This window comes from Lissotriton vulgaris, chromosome 9 (genome assembly GCF_964263255.1).
Source record: "Lissotriton vulgaris chromosome 9, aLisVul1.2, whole genome shotgun sequence".
NCBI lineage: Eukaryota > Metazoa > Chordata > Amphibia > Caudata > Salamandridae > Lissotriton > Lissotriton vulgaris.
The window spans coordinates 705679851-705698896 of NC_141697.1; the positions used below are offsets into that span (position 1 = coordinate 705679851).

At 46.7% G+C, this 19046-nt stretch overlaps 1 protein-coding gene across 1 annotated transcript in view; it reads left to right on the forward strand.

Annotated features, from left to right (window-relative positions):
* The first annotated feature begins 316 nt into the window (after nucleotides 1-316).
* Nucleotides 317-19046, forward strand: part of TBCB (tubulin folding cofactor B) — a 234590-nt gene continuing 215860 nt past the window's right edge. The window contains exon 1 of the mRNA XM_086938442.1: nucleotides 317-638. Within this exon, the coding sequence (XP_086794568.1) occupies nucleotides 522-638 (117 nt within the window). The 5' untranslated portion in view covers nucleotides 317-521. The remainder of the gene's footprint in view (nucleotides 639-19046) is intronic.

The following is a 19046-nucleotide window of genomic DNA, read 5'->3' on the forward strand; positions in this document are numbered from 1 at the left end:
GCCCAGAGGTCCCCCTTTTAGAGCGTGGGAGCCAGGTTCTAATCTCTGCTTTAAATCAACATCCTGTGATTCTGGGCACTTTACTTAATCTCTGAATGAACTGTGAAGTAAGAGGTTCCAGAGTGAATGACCAGCTTAATAACATAAGCAGTCTATACACTATCCATATAGATGACAGACCTGAGATCTGCGTGAAAGAAAACGACACAAATACAATATTATCACTAGTTATGTATATTTTGAGCTCTTCCTTTTGTAGTCGCTTTTAGTCGTTTAATGGATTTGGTTTATATTGACGGGCGATTGCGCTTATTTCACATTCTGCTTTTGGTAGAACTGGGCGAGGCTAGGAGCTGACTCAAAGACCACAGCACGCACTGAAGAAAGCATGGGAAGAGGCTTCTGAGCTCACTTACTTGTTATTGGAACACCGGCTGAGACATCGGGATCCTGCTCTTATACCACCCAAGCTGAAGAGCCCCATTCGCATTCATCGTCAGCTCACCCGGTAATTCGACGCCATGAGTGGGGCGGTCGTGCTCTCTGCACCCACGGTGACGGTGCTGATCAGCAGCACCTTGAACTCCTACAGCTCCGAAAAGCGCTTCAACCGAGGACTCACCTTAGCCGAGTTGAAGGTATGATGCTGGGTTTTGCTGCACTTTGAGGTGGAGGTTTCGTGGGTAGAAATCCTACGTGCCAACACTTAGTAACTACTGAAGAGAACTAAGAGGAAGGTTAAGTGAAACATTGAGTAACCCCCCCCCCCCATGAATTTGCGTTGGAATCGAGGTATATTTAAAAGGAGATAACATTATAATCGTTGAATATTTTTGATTTATACGTCAGAAGCTTTGACTGCAAGGTTGTCTACTGCATTCTAGAAAGGATTCACTAATCCTGGTGATAGAGGCGACTGCGTTACATTTCAGGGCTTTTCATAGTTTGTTTAGAGGGATTTTTTTTATTTTGGTGACAATTGGGGATAGGTTGTCGTGTTAGGAGTTTCAAAGTGCGATGTGTTAAGCTGTATGTGTTTATTTGACGGCACAATAGAGTTGACTTTGATTCGGTTGGTGAGAGGTTTTATTAAGATGAATTCTTACTGCTTGAAGTATTCGAACCTTGATCGGAGTCAGGGGGCACACAAGTGTTCAGGTTTGCTGAGAATAAGTCGTAAAAAGCGAGTGTACACCAGAGCCATTTAAGAAAAAGAGGCACATTCAGATGATTGGCTTTAAGTTATAGGGTTAATATCTTAACTTGTTCCCTGTGGTTGACAGGTGACCAGGGAGGTTGGTGATGATTGACTGGTCGAGTCATAATGTTTGTATAGCAAGGGTAGAAAATGTATGTGGGTTAGACCCCGAAGTCTTTTAGAATATCTAATCTACTAACTGGTAACCTACATTATCCTTTTCCTACTCGTCCTCACATAGGCATTACTTTTGAAGATGGGAGAAATATCATATACAATGATTTAGCTAACTTCCCCTCCACATGGGGGCTATAAACGGTATAGCCTTCTGAGCATTCTTTTGGACCTCACCAAGCCTAAATGAACTCTAAAAGGTAAAGGGAGTGGGTGGGTCATAATTACTGTGACTAGGACCAGTTGGTCTAAGGATAATGAGGCTTACCAGTATGTATTGAGACATTAACTCTACATCCCTCGTCCTAGTCAATACTTTTGAAGAATACCAAAGCCTTGCTGTCCTTCAACGTTATAAATATGAAAACCAATTTAGAGTTACAAATAATTCAAAATAAAGGTTTTTAGAATGAATATATAGACCCGAATACGTTTATGGTTGGCAAAAGTGTGAGAGGTGGCCTAATTGGCTGCTCTACAAAGTTTTGCTAAAGTAAATGCCTGTATCTAGCTGTGTGGTATTTTGATAGCAGGCAGCAGAGCTCTGGACAGGGTGAAAGACAAGCATAAAGTCAGTGCATGAGTAATAGGAGAAGCAATTGACGTGTCAACTGATAATGCATTGTTTCTTAGTGTTCGTTAAAGAGGTGTGTCTTCAAGTCTTAACTGATTAAGAGTAGAAATGGGTTAGTTGTGATGGATACAGAGATGTTGTTCCAGATCCTGGGTGCATACATACTGCTTTTTAGGTTTCGCCGGAGCACTAGCTCCGCCCAGGCGAAATCTTATGTCCCTACAGTGTGGGGCTTAGTCCCGCCTCTGTCTTCCATTGGCTAGCTCCATAAATGGAGGCTAACCATTGAAAGAGATTGGCTGTCAGTCACTATTTCCCCGTAGGAACGCGATTCGGGAGCGTTTCTGGGTCTTTTTAAGTCCCACCCTCTCCTCTTCCCATTGGCTGGAATTTTACCTTCCAGCCAATGGGAAGGGGAGAGCACGAAAAACACTCCCCCGAATCCCTACAGGGCTGGCTGCCGCAGCGGCTCTCTCTCCCTCTCCCACTCTCTGTCCGTCCCTCCCTCCTTGTGCTGTGTGTCCTTAGTAGCATTGTAAATTACTTTCATGTGACTTGGGAAATGTTACATTTTCCATCAAAGGATGGCGCAACTGTTGCCTTGTATTTCCAAACCTACCTTTGACCCCCACACGCATTGTCCTCTCTCCACCTCTACCATCTGAACATCTTTTACCAGCCCGCTGTGTGGCGGTTGACGTCACGTGGGCGGGGCCTCTGGAGAGCAAGCCAGTGCAGGTAGTGATGGGTTCCGGTGGGAGTGCCTACGCGACTGATTGACAGAGCCACCGGTTTGTTTCGGGCCTACCGCGCCCGTGCATCAGAGGGCGAGACCATACGTCCAAGGGCCGCGTCGGTGTGTTTTTAATTGGACAGTGGCGGAGAAGGCCGACTTGCGACTCAACCAATCAAGATGCTTTATTCACTCTCATTTCAATGAGCCTGCATTCCTATTTGTCGTAGAACAGGACTAGGGGAGTGATTGTTGTGATACGTCCAATGACACAAACACTCGGTAACAGTGGGTGAAGCTACTGGAACCGAGATACCAGTCTGGTCAGATAGCGTCGGGAACCGAGCGTGATGGGCAGCCAGGGGAGCGAGAGCCCGGATGGGCCGGGGCCGCGGGTGGCAGCGCGGGAGCCACCTTCGAATGCAATATCTGCCTGGACATGGCCTGGGAAGCGGTGATCAGTCTCTGCGGAAACCTCTTCTGGTACTGTGGGAGGAAGAGACGGGATAAGAGTGGCTCCCAAGGGATAAACAGGGTTACAGGACCTGAGGCTGGCCATGGATTAGTCTGGAGAGGAGTGGCTGGCTGAGGTGTGATGGCCTGACAGCATTCTCAGGGTGGAGTGACTAGACAGCGGGGCATGAGGAGTAGTGTCATAAGGTGTGGTGTGAGGGGTGGACTGGTCAAGTATGGGTTTATGGTAGTGAACTTACCTTCGCGTGGCAGTACCTTTAAGTTTCTTCCGGGGGCGGAACAAGGAAAGGCTGGACAGTGAGGGGTTTTGAGGCAGAGGTAGTGGGGCCCGACAGGATGAGAGTGTACAGTTGGGGACCTGGGAGACACTGGACAGGGAGGTGCCTGAGACATATAGACTGGATTAGGAGGAATCTGAGAGGAAGAGAATGGACAGTGAGGTACGAGGAGAGAAAATGAACTGAGATGGATACTAAGGCTGAACAGTGGAGAGTCGTTGGGGGACTGCAGGCACGAGTCTAGGAGGGAGAGACTGAACAGTAAGCTGTCTGAGAAGGAGAGACTGAACAGTGAGCTAGAAACCGAGCAGTAAGAGGTGTGATAGGGAGAGACTGGACAGTAAGAGGTGTGATAAAGAGAGACTGGCCAGTAGGAGGTCTTGGGGGAGAGACTGGACCGTAGGAGGTCTTGGGGAGAGACTGGACAGGAAGGGGTGTGATGGGGAGAGACTGGACAGTAGGAGGTCTTTGGGGAGAGATTGGACTGTAGTAGGTCTTTGGGGAGATACTGGACAGTAAGAGGTATTGGAGGAGAGGATGGACAGTAAGGGGTCTGGTAGGGAGAGGATGGACAGTAAGGGGTCTGGGAGGGAGAGGCTGGGCAGTAAGGGTTGTGGGAGGGAGAGACTGGACAGTAAGGGTTGTGGGAGGGAGAGACTAGACAGTAAGGGTTGTGGGAGGGAGAGACTGGACAGTAAAAGGTCTGGGGAGAGACTGGACAGTAAGGGGCTTGGGAGGGAGAGGCTGAACAGTAAGGGGTCTGGGAGGGAGAAGCTGCACAGTAAGGTGTTTGGGAGGGCGAGACTGGACAGTAAGGGGACTGGGAGGGCAAGTCTGGACAGTAAGGGCTCTGGAAGGGAGAGGCTGCACAGTAAGGGGTCTGGGAGGGCGAGGCTGGACAGTAAGGGGTCTGGGAGGGCGAGGCTGGACAGTAAGGGGACTGGGAGGGCGAGGCTGGACAGTAAGGGGACTTAAAGGGCGAGGCTGGACAGTAAGGGGTCTGGAAGGGAGAGGCTGGACTGTAAGGGGTCTGGGAGCGAGAGACTGGTCAGTAAGGGGTCTGGGAGGGAGAGGCTGGACTGTAAGGGGTCTGGGAGGGAGGGAGGGACTGGACTGTAAGGGGTCTGAGAGGGAGGGACTGGACAGTCTGGGTCTGAGTGGGAGAGGCTGGAATATGAGGATTCGGAAGGACAAAGTACAGTGAGCAACTCTTGACAGTGAGCTTGTGGATCAGAAGGTTTGGGAGGAAGCGGTCTAATGGGGGAGATCCTGTACAGTGTGGGGAGAGGCTGGGTAGTGAAGGGGCTGAGTGAGTGACGCTTGACTCTGGTAGAGTCTAACCATGGTGCTCTAGTGGGGGAAGATAGGATAGATGTTTGAATGGATGAATCTTATATGGAGGGGTCTGTGATGTATAGAATGGCCAGGGTGAGGTTCTCTGCTTCTCTTGTTTAATGTATGCATAATACAAAATGTTGTTACATAAATAGAAAACTCTTGGTGATGTCTCAAGAACTGTTCTTATTATGGGTTTCTTTAAGCGAGCATTGATCGTTTATTTAAGAAGTACGTTGTGCTCTGTATATAGAAAAGTCCCTTAAAAGTTTGACTAATCACGCTAGTTCCTCAGCTTAAATATCTACTAAACAAATACATTTCTGTTACTGCATGAGTGTTCTTATAACCGCATGATTTGTATTTTTCACGGTCATACTGGCTTTTATAGTGGTATTTCTCTTAGTGCAGACTCTTTTGTACTGCTGAAGAGGAAACCAATAGGTTGTCCTAGTGATGAAGGCCATAATAAAGGGATGGTTGGTGGTAGGCCAGCAAGGCCGTTTTCAAAACCAACACATAAATACAAATTTTGTCATTTACAATGCCAATTGCTCTAACATTTTTACAAAGGCGAAACCGTTGCATTGTAAATGCTTGTTTTTGTTTGTTATTACCCTTCTTAGTCTGCAGTCTATGCAGTGGTATGTTGGCTGAGGGTACTGGTCTTGATGGCTTTGTGAATGGTGAAGCTTGTTTTGAGGACGGTTAAAGCTGGCAAGAGAAGTTAATGCAGTTAAATTAGAATTGATGTACTCATATTTCTTCAGGTCCTGGATGCGTTATGCTGCGGCTTGTAAGATGCCTTTTAAAGGGTGCCAGTGGAGGCTGAGAGGCAATTGAGCTGGGCGTTTCCACCATCCAAATGCTAAAGAACGAGGGTTTGAACACTAGTTCGGAATGCACTTTCTGGAAGAAACTGTTTCTCTTTCTTTGAAGTGAGATCTGGTACTAGGATGTCTTTGTGTTTTGTTTTTCTTTCTTTGCCAGTGTGTTCCTTAAGGCGGAGGTTGATGTCCAGAGTGAATCCAAGTGACATGGCATTCAGTGAAAGTTGGGGTTCTAAAATGTCAAAGTTCATGTCATTGAAGCCGGTTTGAACTGTTTCTTCCTGACAAATAACAGGATTTTGTTTTGGCAGGTTTGAGCATCAGGTAGGTGGTGGTCCTTTAGGTCTGGACGATCATCGGGCAGTGTTTGACGCATTGCTTGTTTGAAGCAGAGAAGTCTTTCTGGTTGTTATGTATCATCAGCATACTTGTGCATATTGAGGCTGTTATCTGGGTGATCGCCAAGGAGCTCCATATAGAGGTTGTCATGGAGACCATGTATCCTGGGGCGCTCTGCTTATGATGGGTGCCTCCAGGTCTCAAATGATACCCATATAAGCAGACTGTTGTCTGGTGTCGGGTAGGAAGTTGGGAGGAGAACGAGTGAAAGAGATTGTCAGTGAATCCCATTTGAGAACTCCAGGATACGTAAGAGGGAGGGTTGTGTTAAAGGTAGCTGCGAGGTCGAGCAATATCCAAGGCAGGTTTCATCATATATGGTCAGGAGGGCATCATCTATAATGTGTATGGTGGTGGTCTCTGTGCTACAGCATGATCTGAACGTTATAGACAGAGTGGTCCCGGACTGGGAAAGGGAGGAAATTAAAGGAAATAGTGACACACTTATACATACATACATACATACATAAAACCAAGAAATGATGTACAGAGTTTTTATTCAAAATGTACTGAGGACCATAGTCAATGGCTGTGCATTTGAATACATTTAGTGAAAATTTGTTATAAATACGTGCCCATAAACAAAGGGGGGAGGGGGGGGCAAGGAAAAAGGAACATGTGGGTAAGAATGTACAAGCAATTTTATAATCTGCAATGAAAAAAGGGGAAAAAAAGCAATTTATACAGTTATTTTGAAGTTCCCAACAAAACTAGAGTCATCTCCGGTCCCAGGGTCACAAGTGAAGTATGAATCAATTCAGTAGACTTTAAGAACACCATGCTCCTAAAACAGCTGTGCGGTACAAAAGGGGGTGGTGATGGACGGAGCATCTGAATCAATCAAACACTCGCACCCAGTCAAAAGATCTGGGTTTAATCCATCACTGTTCTTTAGCCCACTCTGCCACCCCAGTTCCGGGCTGAAGATGGCTGGAATGCCAGATACCGGTCCTCGGAAGCTTGTTTCTGGTCCAGGAAAGACATGGCTTGGCAGTTCGGGCTGGACTGTTCTCATGAGGCACAGGGTCAGACTGATTTGCATTTAGCCATGTCTGAACTGTGGTGGCAGAGTGGGCTAAAGAACAGTGATGGATTAATCCCAGATCTTTTGACTGGGTGTGAGTGTTTGATTCAGATGCTCCGTCCATCACCACCCCCTTTTGTACTGCTTTTGGCCGCCATAAGTGTGGCAGGGTATGCTCAGACGTGAGTCCCTTGCTCACTTTGCCACTGGATTCAAGCAAGCCGGGCTGAAGATGGCTGGAATGCCAGAAACTGGTTCTCGGAAGCTTGTTTCCGGTCCAGGGAAGACATGGCATGGCAGTTCGGGCTGGACTGTTCCCATGAGGCACAGGGTCAGACTCATTTGCATATAGCCATGTCTGAACTGCGGTGGCAGAGTGGGCTAAAGAACGGTGATGGATTAAACCCAGATCTTTTGACTGGGTGTGAGTGTTTGATTGATTCAGATGCTCCGCCCATCACCACCCCCTTTTGTACCCCTAAACAGCTGTGAACATCATGCTAGCGGTAGAGGCTGGTGAGGTGAAGTGGAAGTCTACGTTTCGACCCAAATTGAAGTGCAGGGAAATTGCCCTTTGCTAGGAGGGTCTTCTTCAGGACAAAGAGGGAGGGGAAGGAGAGGGCAATCCTCCTAAGGGTAAGGAAAAGAAATCTTCAGTAAAAAAACAGGGAGGTCTCATCAGAGATCACTCGACATAGTGGGTATAAGTCATAGTGACTAATCTAATATTCAGGAGAAACTCACATAGCAGAGAGACTAGGGGTAGTAGCTAAATAACAGAGTGGACCTCAATAGAGTGAGAATTATGCAAAGATTAAATCACAGTCATGGACTTATGGACATATCAACCAAGTAGTGACCTGTGTCAGTGCCCTTCCGAGAAAAACCTCCTTGTGGGAGTCAAATATAAGAAGGGAGGACAAAAATATATAATAATAAAGTACATTCAAGACAAAAAACATTCCATAGATGTACAGAGAATGTACTGTGAAAGGGAGCAGCTTACCTAACCGTCCGTGATGTCAGAGACTAGGAGGGTTAGGTTGAAAAGCTAAAAACTGCGACGTCTTAGAGGAGCATTCCTGAAATAATTTTTATATATATATATACTTCTTATTAGAATGTAAATATCAAAAATATCCAGGTATTTTAAAAGGGCATCATTGTAAGTGATCGAGCTCACCTGCCCATGAGGCAGACGTAGTACAGGTTCACAGTCGTTCTAAATAAGTGAAAATCGAAAAACGTGATGGTGGCTGACTGAGATAACATGATTTTAATTCCTATCAACAGAAATGAGCTGAATGTAAACAGACGCCCTTACCTAATTTCGTTGGAGGTGTTCCGTTATTCAAAAAAGGAACCACCGCTTGGTCTCAAGGTGTGTGGTCTACGAGACGAGAGACAGAGGTGGAAAACGGGATTAGCACTGAGTCGGACTAGATTGCTACCGTTGATAATTAAATGGCAGGTTTTGGATTTTACCATGTCGGGTTGTAAAGAAACCGTGCGAAAGGCTACAAGGGCAGATTGGCTGTTGCGGTAGGGCCACCTCCCTCAAAGTTGAAGCATGTACGAATGACTCCACACTCTCGGGCTCAGGTATCTGAGGGGCGAGAGTCAAGGGGAACATCATTTAAACAGCAAAAACGGTGCGGCCGCATCGTATTGCTACTGACTCCCGAGGGGTAACCTTATCTAATAACTGAACTCCGTGGGAACAATCGTGTCCACGATGTGATCAAAGGCAAAGCAACTTGCCAATAACAAAACCGGCTATTAGTGCTTTCCAACAGGGAGTTGACCGGCATTGCTCAGGGGGGCGTGGCTTCCGCTAGATGCGAGGAAACAGAAGGAGGACTGGCGAATGATACGGTTGCTTAGCAACTACTCGTGAAATGAAAAAGCTCGGATGGGAATCTGATTTATAAACAAGGGCTGGTGTATCCCTCCGTGCAATGGAATCAGTACAAGATAGTTTCTAGAAAGGTGTTTGTGATAAAAACGTGGACAAAAGGGGGTTCTTGGGGTTTGCCCATAACATAATTAAGAAATATAAAACAAAGGTTGAAATGCCCAGAGGACGATGTTATTCCCGTGTGATATCGATATCTAAAACTGTATGAGGTCACGAATAAAATACAAAAACACACATTACAGGACATACACCTACCAAGACATGGTGGTGAAAATGTCCAATTGTGGAGAACGCTAACATACAACTTATCCTATGCATAGATAGCATATTCATACATTGCGCTGGCCTACATGGGAAGATGCTAACCACACGTACCTACCAACATGGTGGTAAAGGTGCAGGCCCGAGTGTTAGGTATTAGGTAAGATAATTAAGAAATATAGAACAAAGGTTCAGATGCCCTGGGGGCGGTGTTATTCCCATATGATATCGAAAACTGTATGAGGTCAAGAAATAAAATACAGAAATACAAATTTCAGGACATATACCTGCCAAGACATGGTTGTCAACATGGCCAATTGTGGAAAGCGCTAATATACAACTTAACCTATGCAATAACCAACATAGATAGCACATTAATACATTGCGCAGGCCTACAGAAGAAGATGGTAACCGCACGTACCTACCAACACGGTGGTAAAGGTGCGGGTCCGAGTGTTGGGTATAGAACAGTAGGATTAAGTGACAGAGATAGAGGGTGTTGTTTCAGAGGTTGGCCAATTGTGCGAAACTACTCTCGGACTCATTAAGACCGTGGGAGACAGAATCAAAAAAGTTTATCCATTTTAATTCTCTCATATTCAAAGTTAGGACTATACTGCCTCCTCTGGGGCCAAGTTTTACATGTTCCAAAACAACCCACTTCAAACTCCCAGGTGGGTGCCTTTCTTTGGTACAATGTTCAACCATAGGTGCTCCCAACACCTCGCACCTGATTCGGCTGCAGTGTTGTAAAAACCGTACCTTGGCCTTCTGTTGTGTCTGTCCCACATATATTCAGTCACAAGGGTAGGTTACACAGTATATCACATCCGTGGTATTACAATTGGTGTGTGATTTCAGTCTGATCTGGTGGTGTTTAAAACAGAATTCCTTAGATTGAATGGCTTGTGGACAGACTTTGCAGGTGCCACAGCGGAAATGGCCTGTAATGGGTGGCAGGTTCCACATGGCTGATAAAGTTGGAGTCACTGGTGTTGTCAAAAAAGAGGACACAACATGGTCCCGTATATTCTTGGCCTTTTTAAAGGAGTGCATCGGAGTACTTGGATTTCCTAGATCTTCTGCAATTAAATTCCAATGTTTGTTGATTGTGCATTTGATGGCATTACTTTTTGTTGAAAAGGTAGTAACACATATCAACCAATGATCAATATTAATATTGCGTTCAGTTGATTCCAGGAGAGACTCTCTAGGGTTAAACCATGCTCGCTTCCTTGCTTTTTTAACGAGTCGTTTGGGATATCCTCGTTCAGTTAGGCGTAACATGAGATTATCGGATTGGGCCATGTAATCCTCCTTTTTGCTGCAATTACGGCGAATCCTTAAAAATTGGCCGAAGGGAAGATTGTCTCTGAGGCCTCTGGGATGGTGGCTGTAGTATTGAAGTAACGAATTGCGTTCAGATGGTTTTCTGTAAAGAGTCGTATACAGTGTCTCATCCTCCGCCACAATGGACAGATCCAGGAAATCTATTCTCTTCCTGTCCACTTGAATGGTGAATTAAATGTCCGGTGATCTACCATTCAGCTAACAGTGGAAGGCCCCAATCTCAGATTCGGTTCCTGTCCAGATCAAAAGGATATCGTCAATGTAACGCATCCACAATTGTATACTAGCCCTGAATGGATTGACGTCATTCAGTACAAAGGTATCCTCAAAGGTAGACATGAAAATAATTGCCAAATCTGGAGCAAAAGATGTGCCCATGGCAACCCCTTTCGTTTGGAGGTAAAAACAGTTCTGAAACACAAAAAAATTCCTCGTCATGGCGATCTTCAGTAGTAGAATAATGAAAGATGTAGGGACACGTGAAGGCATTTCACGTCGGTTGAGAGCGGCCGCTGCAACCACTAGCGCTTCATCTTGCGGAATGCTAGTGTAGAGTGACACAATGTCACAGGTTGCCAGGAGCTGTTCACTGGAATTGAATCGACGGCCATCTATGATGTTAATGGTGTGAGTGGTATCACGCAGATAGGTTGCAGTCTGTTCTGCTATATGCTTCAGGAAAAAATCAACATAGACACATAAAGGTTCGAGTAGTGAACCGCAGCCGGAAACTATTGGACGGCCCGGCGGTCTTCACATGTCCTTGTGTACTTTTGGGAGTGTGTATATTGTCGGTAGACGAGGATCTTTTTTGCTCAGATACTGATACTCCTGTTCTGATAGGAAACCCTGATCAAGACCATCTTTAGTTATCTGTTGGATTTCGATTGCAAGATCTAATGATGGATCACTTGCAAGTTGTTTGTAACTGGTTCCATCATTTAGTTGTCTCAGAATTTCCGCGTTGTATTCAAATACATCCTGTACAATTATGGCACCGCCCTTCTCTGCTGGTTTTACAATGATAAGCTTGTTGTCCTTAAGCCTAGAGAGGGCCATCTTTTCATTCCTACTGATGTTAAATTTGATGTATTTACGTTCTTTGAGGATTTTTTTGACGTCACGTATTACTATGCTTTCATAAGCCAATATCCTTTGTGTCATGGCGTATGTCGGCGGAATAACGACGGTTAGGTAAGCTGCTCCTTTTCACAGTACATTCTCTGTACATCTATGGAATGTTTTTTGTCTTGAATGTACATTATTATATTTTTTTGTCCGCCCTTCTTATATTTGACTCCCACACGGAGGTTTTTCTCGGAAGGGCACTGACACCGGTCACTGCTTGGTTGATATGTCCATAAGTCCATGACTGTGATTTAATCTTTGCATAATTCTCACTCTATTGAGGTCCACTCTGTTATTTAGCTACTACCCCTAGTCTCTCTGCTATGTGAGTTTCTCCTGAATATTAGATTAGTCACTATGAGTTATACCCACTATGTCGAGTGATCTCTGATGCGACCTCCCTGTTTTTTGACTGAAGATTTCTTTTCCTTACCCTTAGGAGGTTTGCCCTCCCCTTCCCCTCCCTCTTTGTCCTGAAGAAGACCCTCCTAGCAAGCGGCTATTTCCCTGCACTTCAATTTGGGTCGAAACGTAGACTTCCGCTTCACCTCACCACCCTCTACCGCTAGCATGATGTTCACAGCTGTTTTAGGAGCATGGTGTTCTTAAAGTCTACTGAATTGATTCATACTTCACTTGTGACCCTGGGACCAGGAGATCACTTTAGTTTTGTTGGGAACTTCAAAATAACTGTATAAATTGCTTTTTTTCCCCTTTTTTCATTGAAGATTATAAGATTGCTTGTACATTCTTACCCACATGTTCCTTTTTCCTTGCCCCTCCCTACCCCCCTCCCCCTTTGTTTATGGGCACGTATTTATAAAAATTTTTCACTAAATGTATTCCAATGCACAGCCATTGACTATGGTCCTCAGTACATTGTGAATAAAAACTCTGTACATCATTTCTTAGTTTTATGTATGTATGTATGTATAAGTGTGTCACTATTTCCTTTAATTTCCTCCCTTTCCCAGTCCGGGACCACTCTGTCTATAACGTTCATTCACCCAGGTCCCAGTGACTTCTATGGGTTAACCCTGTCTTCTATAACACGCAGTATGATCTGAAGGCAGGCTGATGGTTGTGCATGAGATGGTTAGCATTAATGTGGGCTTGAAGTTGAACATACTTATTTATCAATGATTTTGCTGATGTATGGTAGGTGAGTGATGGGCCTGTAGTTGGAGATGTCATCCGGGTCGAGTGAAGGCATTCTTAGGAGTGGACGGATATGACCTGTTTTGAGATCTTTTGGGAAGAGGCCTTGAGTGAGAGAGCGGCCACAGAGTGTTCTGTTGAAGGACTAGTGTGAGTCCTAATCTTCATGGAAAGAAGCCTTGAAGTAGTCGAGTATGTCAGTGGGATTTAGAAGAGGTAGGACTTTGAAGGATGACCATTGTGGGATTTTATGGAAAGGGGTGGGCCCCAGAGATAAAGCAGGCTTGGTGGTGTCGAAGTGTTGTGGATCTTCTGTATTTTTCACTGAAGAAGAAGTTGCTCCGGCAGTATTTGGTTGTCTCAAAAAGCATTTTCATAGTGTTTGGCATAGAAATAGGCTTTGACTGGTATGATCAGTTATCTGCGTGTGGCTTGGAATAGCTTCATTATCATGAGGTCTTTGCGAGTTGTGTTTTTCTTCCATTTTATTTCCTGTCTGTGGCTGTATTGTTTGTCAGCAATATCGAATGAGTGCAGCAGAACATGGTTGCCTAAAACTTTGAGGTGCACTGCATGTTTTAATTGCTGTGTGAATGTTCCCATAGTTTACTAGAAAAAGTGTGGAAGTTGCTTTAGAGGGGTATTGGCCGTGAAGTTGGTAGAAATGAGTTAAAGTATTAGGTTGTCGAGAGAGCAGTGTTTGAAGGCTCTGAAGGTTTGGTTTTCTCTTTTGTACTGACTTCTGTTTGTTGGTAAGACATTGAGTTATGAGAGAGAGATGGCAAAGTAGTTTATCCAGTCTAGGGGTATGGGTGATTTGCATTGAATTTGTAATGTTGAGAAGACACAGTGTAGGTGTGGCCTCTGGTGATTGTGTGACATGCTGTACCACATTGCATGTGTCAGTAAGGTTGAAAAGGGTGGCTCTTGTTTTATTTGAGCTTGTGTTTTCTGGGAGGTTGAAGTCACCTACAAGGGTTGTGTAAGCTTGTGTAATTGCTGTGGTGGTGAGGAGATCTGAGAATAAAACATATCCTAGCTATCATAATGGAAAGGTTCAATTCTATTAAGGACTCAGAGGTGAGGACTATGCTGTACTTTCTTCACTTTATTGACAGCAGCCTTTCAAAGTAGAACAATCAAAAACTAACATTCCCATGAACACTTGGGAATATCATAACAACAATAGAGATCAACACATAGACTGTCTGTTCTCATCACCAATCAGGTAGCACGAGCATGGTCCTAGTCCCTTGTTAGTGGTGTACATCCTCTTTCGACGCATGAGATCAGCCTCAACCGGTATCTTATGAAACTTGTTTGTTTGCGTCCATTCCTGCAACGAGACCCACATTTTTAAAAAAAACCCGACTGTGGCTAAGGATTATTCCTGCAAGGGAAAGCATGCAAATCATGTACTTTTAGATAGCCACATTAATGCAGTTTAGTAAACTTGTTAAAAATCTTACTTACTGCACAACGAGTGTGAGGCGGTTTAAAGTACAGTTGGATCTTGGGTGGGATAATCCTCGCCTCCGAGTCCTTAATAGAATTTAAACTTGCTGTTATGATAGCTAGGAACCTTTTTATTCTATGTCGGAACCAAAGGCTAGGATTATGCTAGTTTAAAGCTTACTCATCACCAAGTAAGCCATCTGCAGAACTGGTTTGAAATAAAACAGTTTAAAGGTGGGATCTGAAGACCAATCTGCAGCATTAAGGATATCCTCCAGGCGGGCTCCAAGGGTTAACGCCTTCGAGGCCATCGCTCCTCTGGTCTAGTGCGCACCGAATCTACCTAGGTCAATGCCCGCCTCCGCCTCCCTCTCCATGAGCAGACAAGTCAACGCCGTCTCCTCGTCGTGCTTCAACATCCTGCGCATGCTACGTAAGATCTTCCGGTGGATCCCCACCGAGACCAGGAAGACGGTCACCCAGGCCCTCGTCACCAGCCGTCTGGACTACGGCAACTCCCTCTACGCCGGAACCACCGCCAAACTCCCGAAGAGACTCCAGCGGATCCAAAACGCCTCAGCACGACTCATCCTGGACATCCCCCGTCGCAGCCACATCTCCGGACACCTGAGAGACCTGCACTGGCTCCCTGTTAACAAGAGAATCACCTTCCATCTCCTCACCCACGCACACAAAGCCCTGCACAACCAAGGACCAGGATACCTCAACAGCCGCCTCAACTTCTACGCTCCCAAACGCCAGCTTCGATCGACCGGCCACGCCCTCGCCACCGTCCCCTGCATCCGAAGAGCCACCACAGGGGGACGGTCCTTCTCCTACCTCGCCGCCAAGACATGGAACTCCCTCCCGACCCACCTCCGCCTGACCCAGGACCACCTCGCCTTCAGGAAACAACTCAAGAAATGGCTGTTCGAGCAGTAGCGGACCCCCTCCCCTAGCGCCTTGAGACCCTCTGGGTGAGTAGTGCGCTATATAAATGCCTTGATTGATTGCATAATCCATCGCACCCACCGAGCAATCGTGGGAGAAGAGACAGCCCTGTGGGGCTTCCTCAAAGCAATAAAGAGCTGTTGTTCACCTGGAGGGCAGAATTTCTCTAACATCTACTCATATGCTTTGAGGCAAGACACCACACATAATTTGGGCGAAGCCGGAAAGGCCGGGTACGAGAGAGTCTTCGTTCCACATTTGGTCCGTCTACGAATGGTGAAAGTAACTTCCAAGGGGGAGAAAATACTGTCTGAGATGTCTAGAGCTCTTACATCAGATACCCGTCTACAAGAGATCAGGCACAGGAGCATGGCCAGTTTCACTGACCGTTTCTTCCTGGATAGGAATCTATTGGGTTGCCAAGAGAGGAATAGATGGAGCACCTGGTTACCATCCCAAAGGGCTGAATACCGAGGCTCCGGGGGTAAGTAAAGTCTTACTCCCCACAGAAGCCGACAAACCAAAGGATGTTCCCCCCCACTGGGGATCCATCCACCACTGAGTGTCCCTCAGAAATGAGGGATCTAAAGGTATTCATAGATCTGTAGGCTAGACCCTCTTCCACTAGGGATGCCAACAAATTCAAAATGTGGATCACATCTGCTGCCACGTGAAAGAGATCCAGTCGCAGACACCAAAGAGACCACCTTCTCCAGATAGATTTGTATTGTTTAACCGTACTATCAGCCCAGGCCTTGGACATGAACTTCTCTGCTGCTCCCGAAAATCCTAGGACCGACCATCGTCCCCTTTAATCCGCCATGCCTTCGAGACCCTTGCATGATGAGCGAATGAGGTTTTACATCTGGATTGAGAAGAAGGGCTGGAAATCGGGGGAGAAGGATTGGAAAATCCCATGAAGGTTCCAGTAGAACTAGAAACTAGACTTGCATTCTCCAGATCGGCGTGATCACCATCACATCTGCCATCTTTTGTCGGACCTGGGCCGAAGCCCTGTTGATCATCGTGAATGGGGGGAAAAGCGTAGCCCCCTCCTTCTTCCAATCTTGGAGGAATGCGTCCGTGTTCCCCACTAGGGGGTCTGGTCTCCAGCTGAAGAACCGGGGTAGTTAGTGATCCAATCGAGAGGCAAAGAGGTCCACACTGAAGGTGCCCCATTTGGCCTGGAGATCTGCAAACACTCCCAGATGCAACTTCCACAGGCTTACATCGTGGAAGTGGCTTGACTGGAAGTCCGCTGCCTGATTGTCCTGAACGGGCAGATACTCTGCTGTCACCGAGATCTGGTGGTCTAGGCAATACTGCCAAAAATTGGCCACAAGATTGGAGAGAGGTATTGAACGTGTGCCTCCCAGGTTGTTGATGTAACGCACAGCAGACACATTGTCTAGCTTGAATAGGACACATAACTGGATCAAGTCCTTGGTCAAACATTGAATTGCAAAGGAACCGTCCAGGAGCTCTAAGCAATTGATATGTAACTGTTGTTCTAGATGAGACCACACGCCTCCTGTAGTGAACTCGCCGCACCTTGCTCCCCAGCCTAATCTGCTGGCGTCGGACTCTTTGACAAAATCTGGTGCGGAACCGGAGATTGCATGTCTGTTCCAAGCCTCCATGTTGGCGAGCCACTAATTGAGTTCCTCTTTGGCTTCAAGTGTTAACAATACCTTTTGGGAATATGCCAAACCTTTCCGAAGGTGGGAGGCCTTCAGACGTTGGAGAGCACGATAGTGCCACGGCCTTGGAAAAATGGCCTGATTCGATGAGGATAGGAGTCTCACAATGCGGGCCACCTGTTTGAGAGAGATGTGCTGGTTCGGGAGTGCCCGCCGGAGTTCGTGGCAGATTTTGTTATCCTCCTGGAAGGGAGACTGAGCGTCGACTAGAGGCAGTTTATGGAGAGACCTAGGAAAATCACCGTCCAGGGAGGGTTTTTTCTCGATCACAAACCCCAATCCTTGCAGGAGGTTTACCGCTGCCTGCAACTGTTATGAGAGTACTCAAGGGCACTGAGCCATTATCTGGATGTCATCGAGATAGACAATGAGACTTGTTCCTTGTGCACGTAAGCGTTTCATCACAGGCTGGAGAACCTTGGTGAAACATCACAGGGCTGACGACAACCTGAAAGGGAGAGTGGTGAACTCGTTTGTCCTGTCTTCCCATGAAAACTATGGGAAACGCCTGTGAGGAGGAATAATAGGAATCTAAAGGTAGGCGTACTTGAGGTCCAGGCGCGCCATCCAATCCTGTGGCCTCAGGATGTCCCGGATAAGATGGATTCCCTCCATCTTGAAGAGGCGGTAGACCAACCACTTGTTAAATTCATGTCAATTTATGACTGTATGTTGACCGCCTTTTTCACCAAAAACAGGTTGCTGATGAAACCCCTGGGGTGAGGGAGGGACTGGGTAATCACCCCTTTTGTGAGGAAAGCCCGTGCAGTCTGCTGCGGAAAAACAGATGGGTCGAGGAGCCATGGGTTGTAAGGGAGTCCCGTAAAACTCTATCCGAAAACCCCGAATTGTCTGGAGAACCTAGGCGTCCCCTGTGATGGAAGTCCAAGCCTGGAAAAAATTTGCCAGGCGCCCCCCTACCTTTAAAATGGAAGAAGGTAGGACACTCACCAGCGCCGTCCTGGTGGTATATAAAATCCCGAATCTAGTTTAGTCCTGGTATTGGCCTTGGTGGGAGCCTTGACCTCTGGGAGTGTATTGGTTATTGCAGCCGGTCGAGCTGCCCCTTCCTCGACCGGCCACCTTGAAAACCCAAGCATGGAACACTTTCTTGATAGAGGATTGTGCCTTATCCAGGGAAGTAAAAGTATTTACAAACTTCCCCAGCTCCTTAATGATGGTTTCCCAAACAGTCCACTCTGTGCCACGGGATCCGCTTCCAAATCCGCTAGGTCTTCGAGTTTGGGATCCACCTTGATTATAAGGGGCCTGTGACATTCGGTGGACAAGGTGCAATTTGCGTTGCCTAAAAAGACTACGGCATGCTGCTCCCATGACGACAGGGTGTCTGGGGATATGAGTGAGCCTCAATTATTTTCCTTCCTCCGCCATATCTAATATTTTTGTAAGGGGCCCCAGAGAATCTAGATGCTTGTCTTGGCAAGCTCGCCAAGATCTGTCTTTCCCTTTCCGAGGGTCCTTGAGAAATTTCAGTAAAAAAGGTAGCCATTCGCGGGTCAATTTCTTGGGGTAAGGGCTGCTTTGCCATCCAATGAAGGGCGGGGGCAATTTTCCCGGAGGTAATTGCAAGCTTCCTTCTCTAGAGGCTTCCGAATGCGGCTCGCCACGTAACGTACCACCTTGTCAGATGGAGCCCATTCTGAAGACCTCAGGTGAAGGATCTCATCAGGTCTCAACATCTCCCCACAGATGCCCTGATCGTTCTGAGGGGCATTGGAGGGGGTTGCGAAGGACGACCGGGGTGGGAGGGACCTGCATAGTCATCCGTGTCCCCATTGTTACCATCCGTGTTGCCATCCACTGAGTCTGATGGTGTCATCCGGGGAAATGTGCTGACCAAAAATGCCTGCTTCAACCTAGCAAAAGCATCCAGATCTACTTCCAGCTCACAAGGTCGCTTAGCTGAGGGTGGCTGAGAGTCGATGGGAGGTGGGGGAACAGCAGGCAGTGCCTGCGGGGTGTTTGGGATGGGACCTGCCAACCTGTCACAGGCCTGTGCCATCTGGCGTCAAGGCGCTCCTCCAAGGGAGACATTGCCTCCGCCACTGCCCTGTGAATAGATGCGCCAACCGCATCATAAAACAC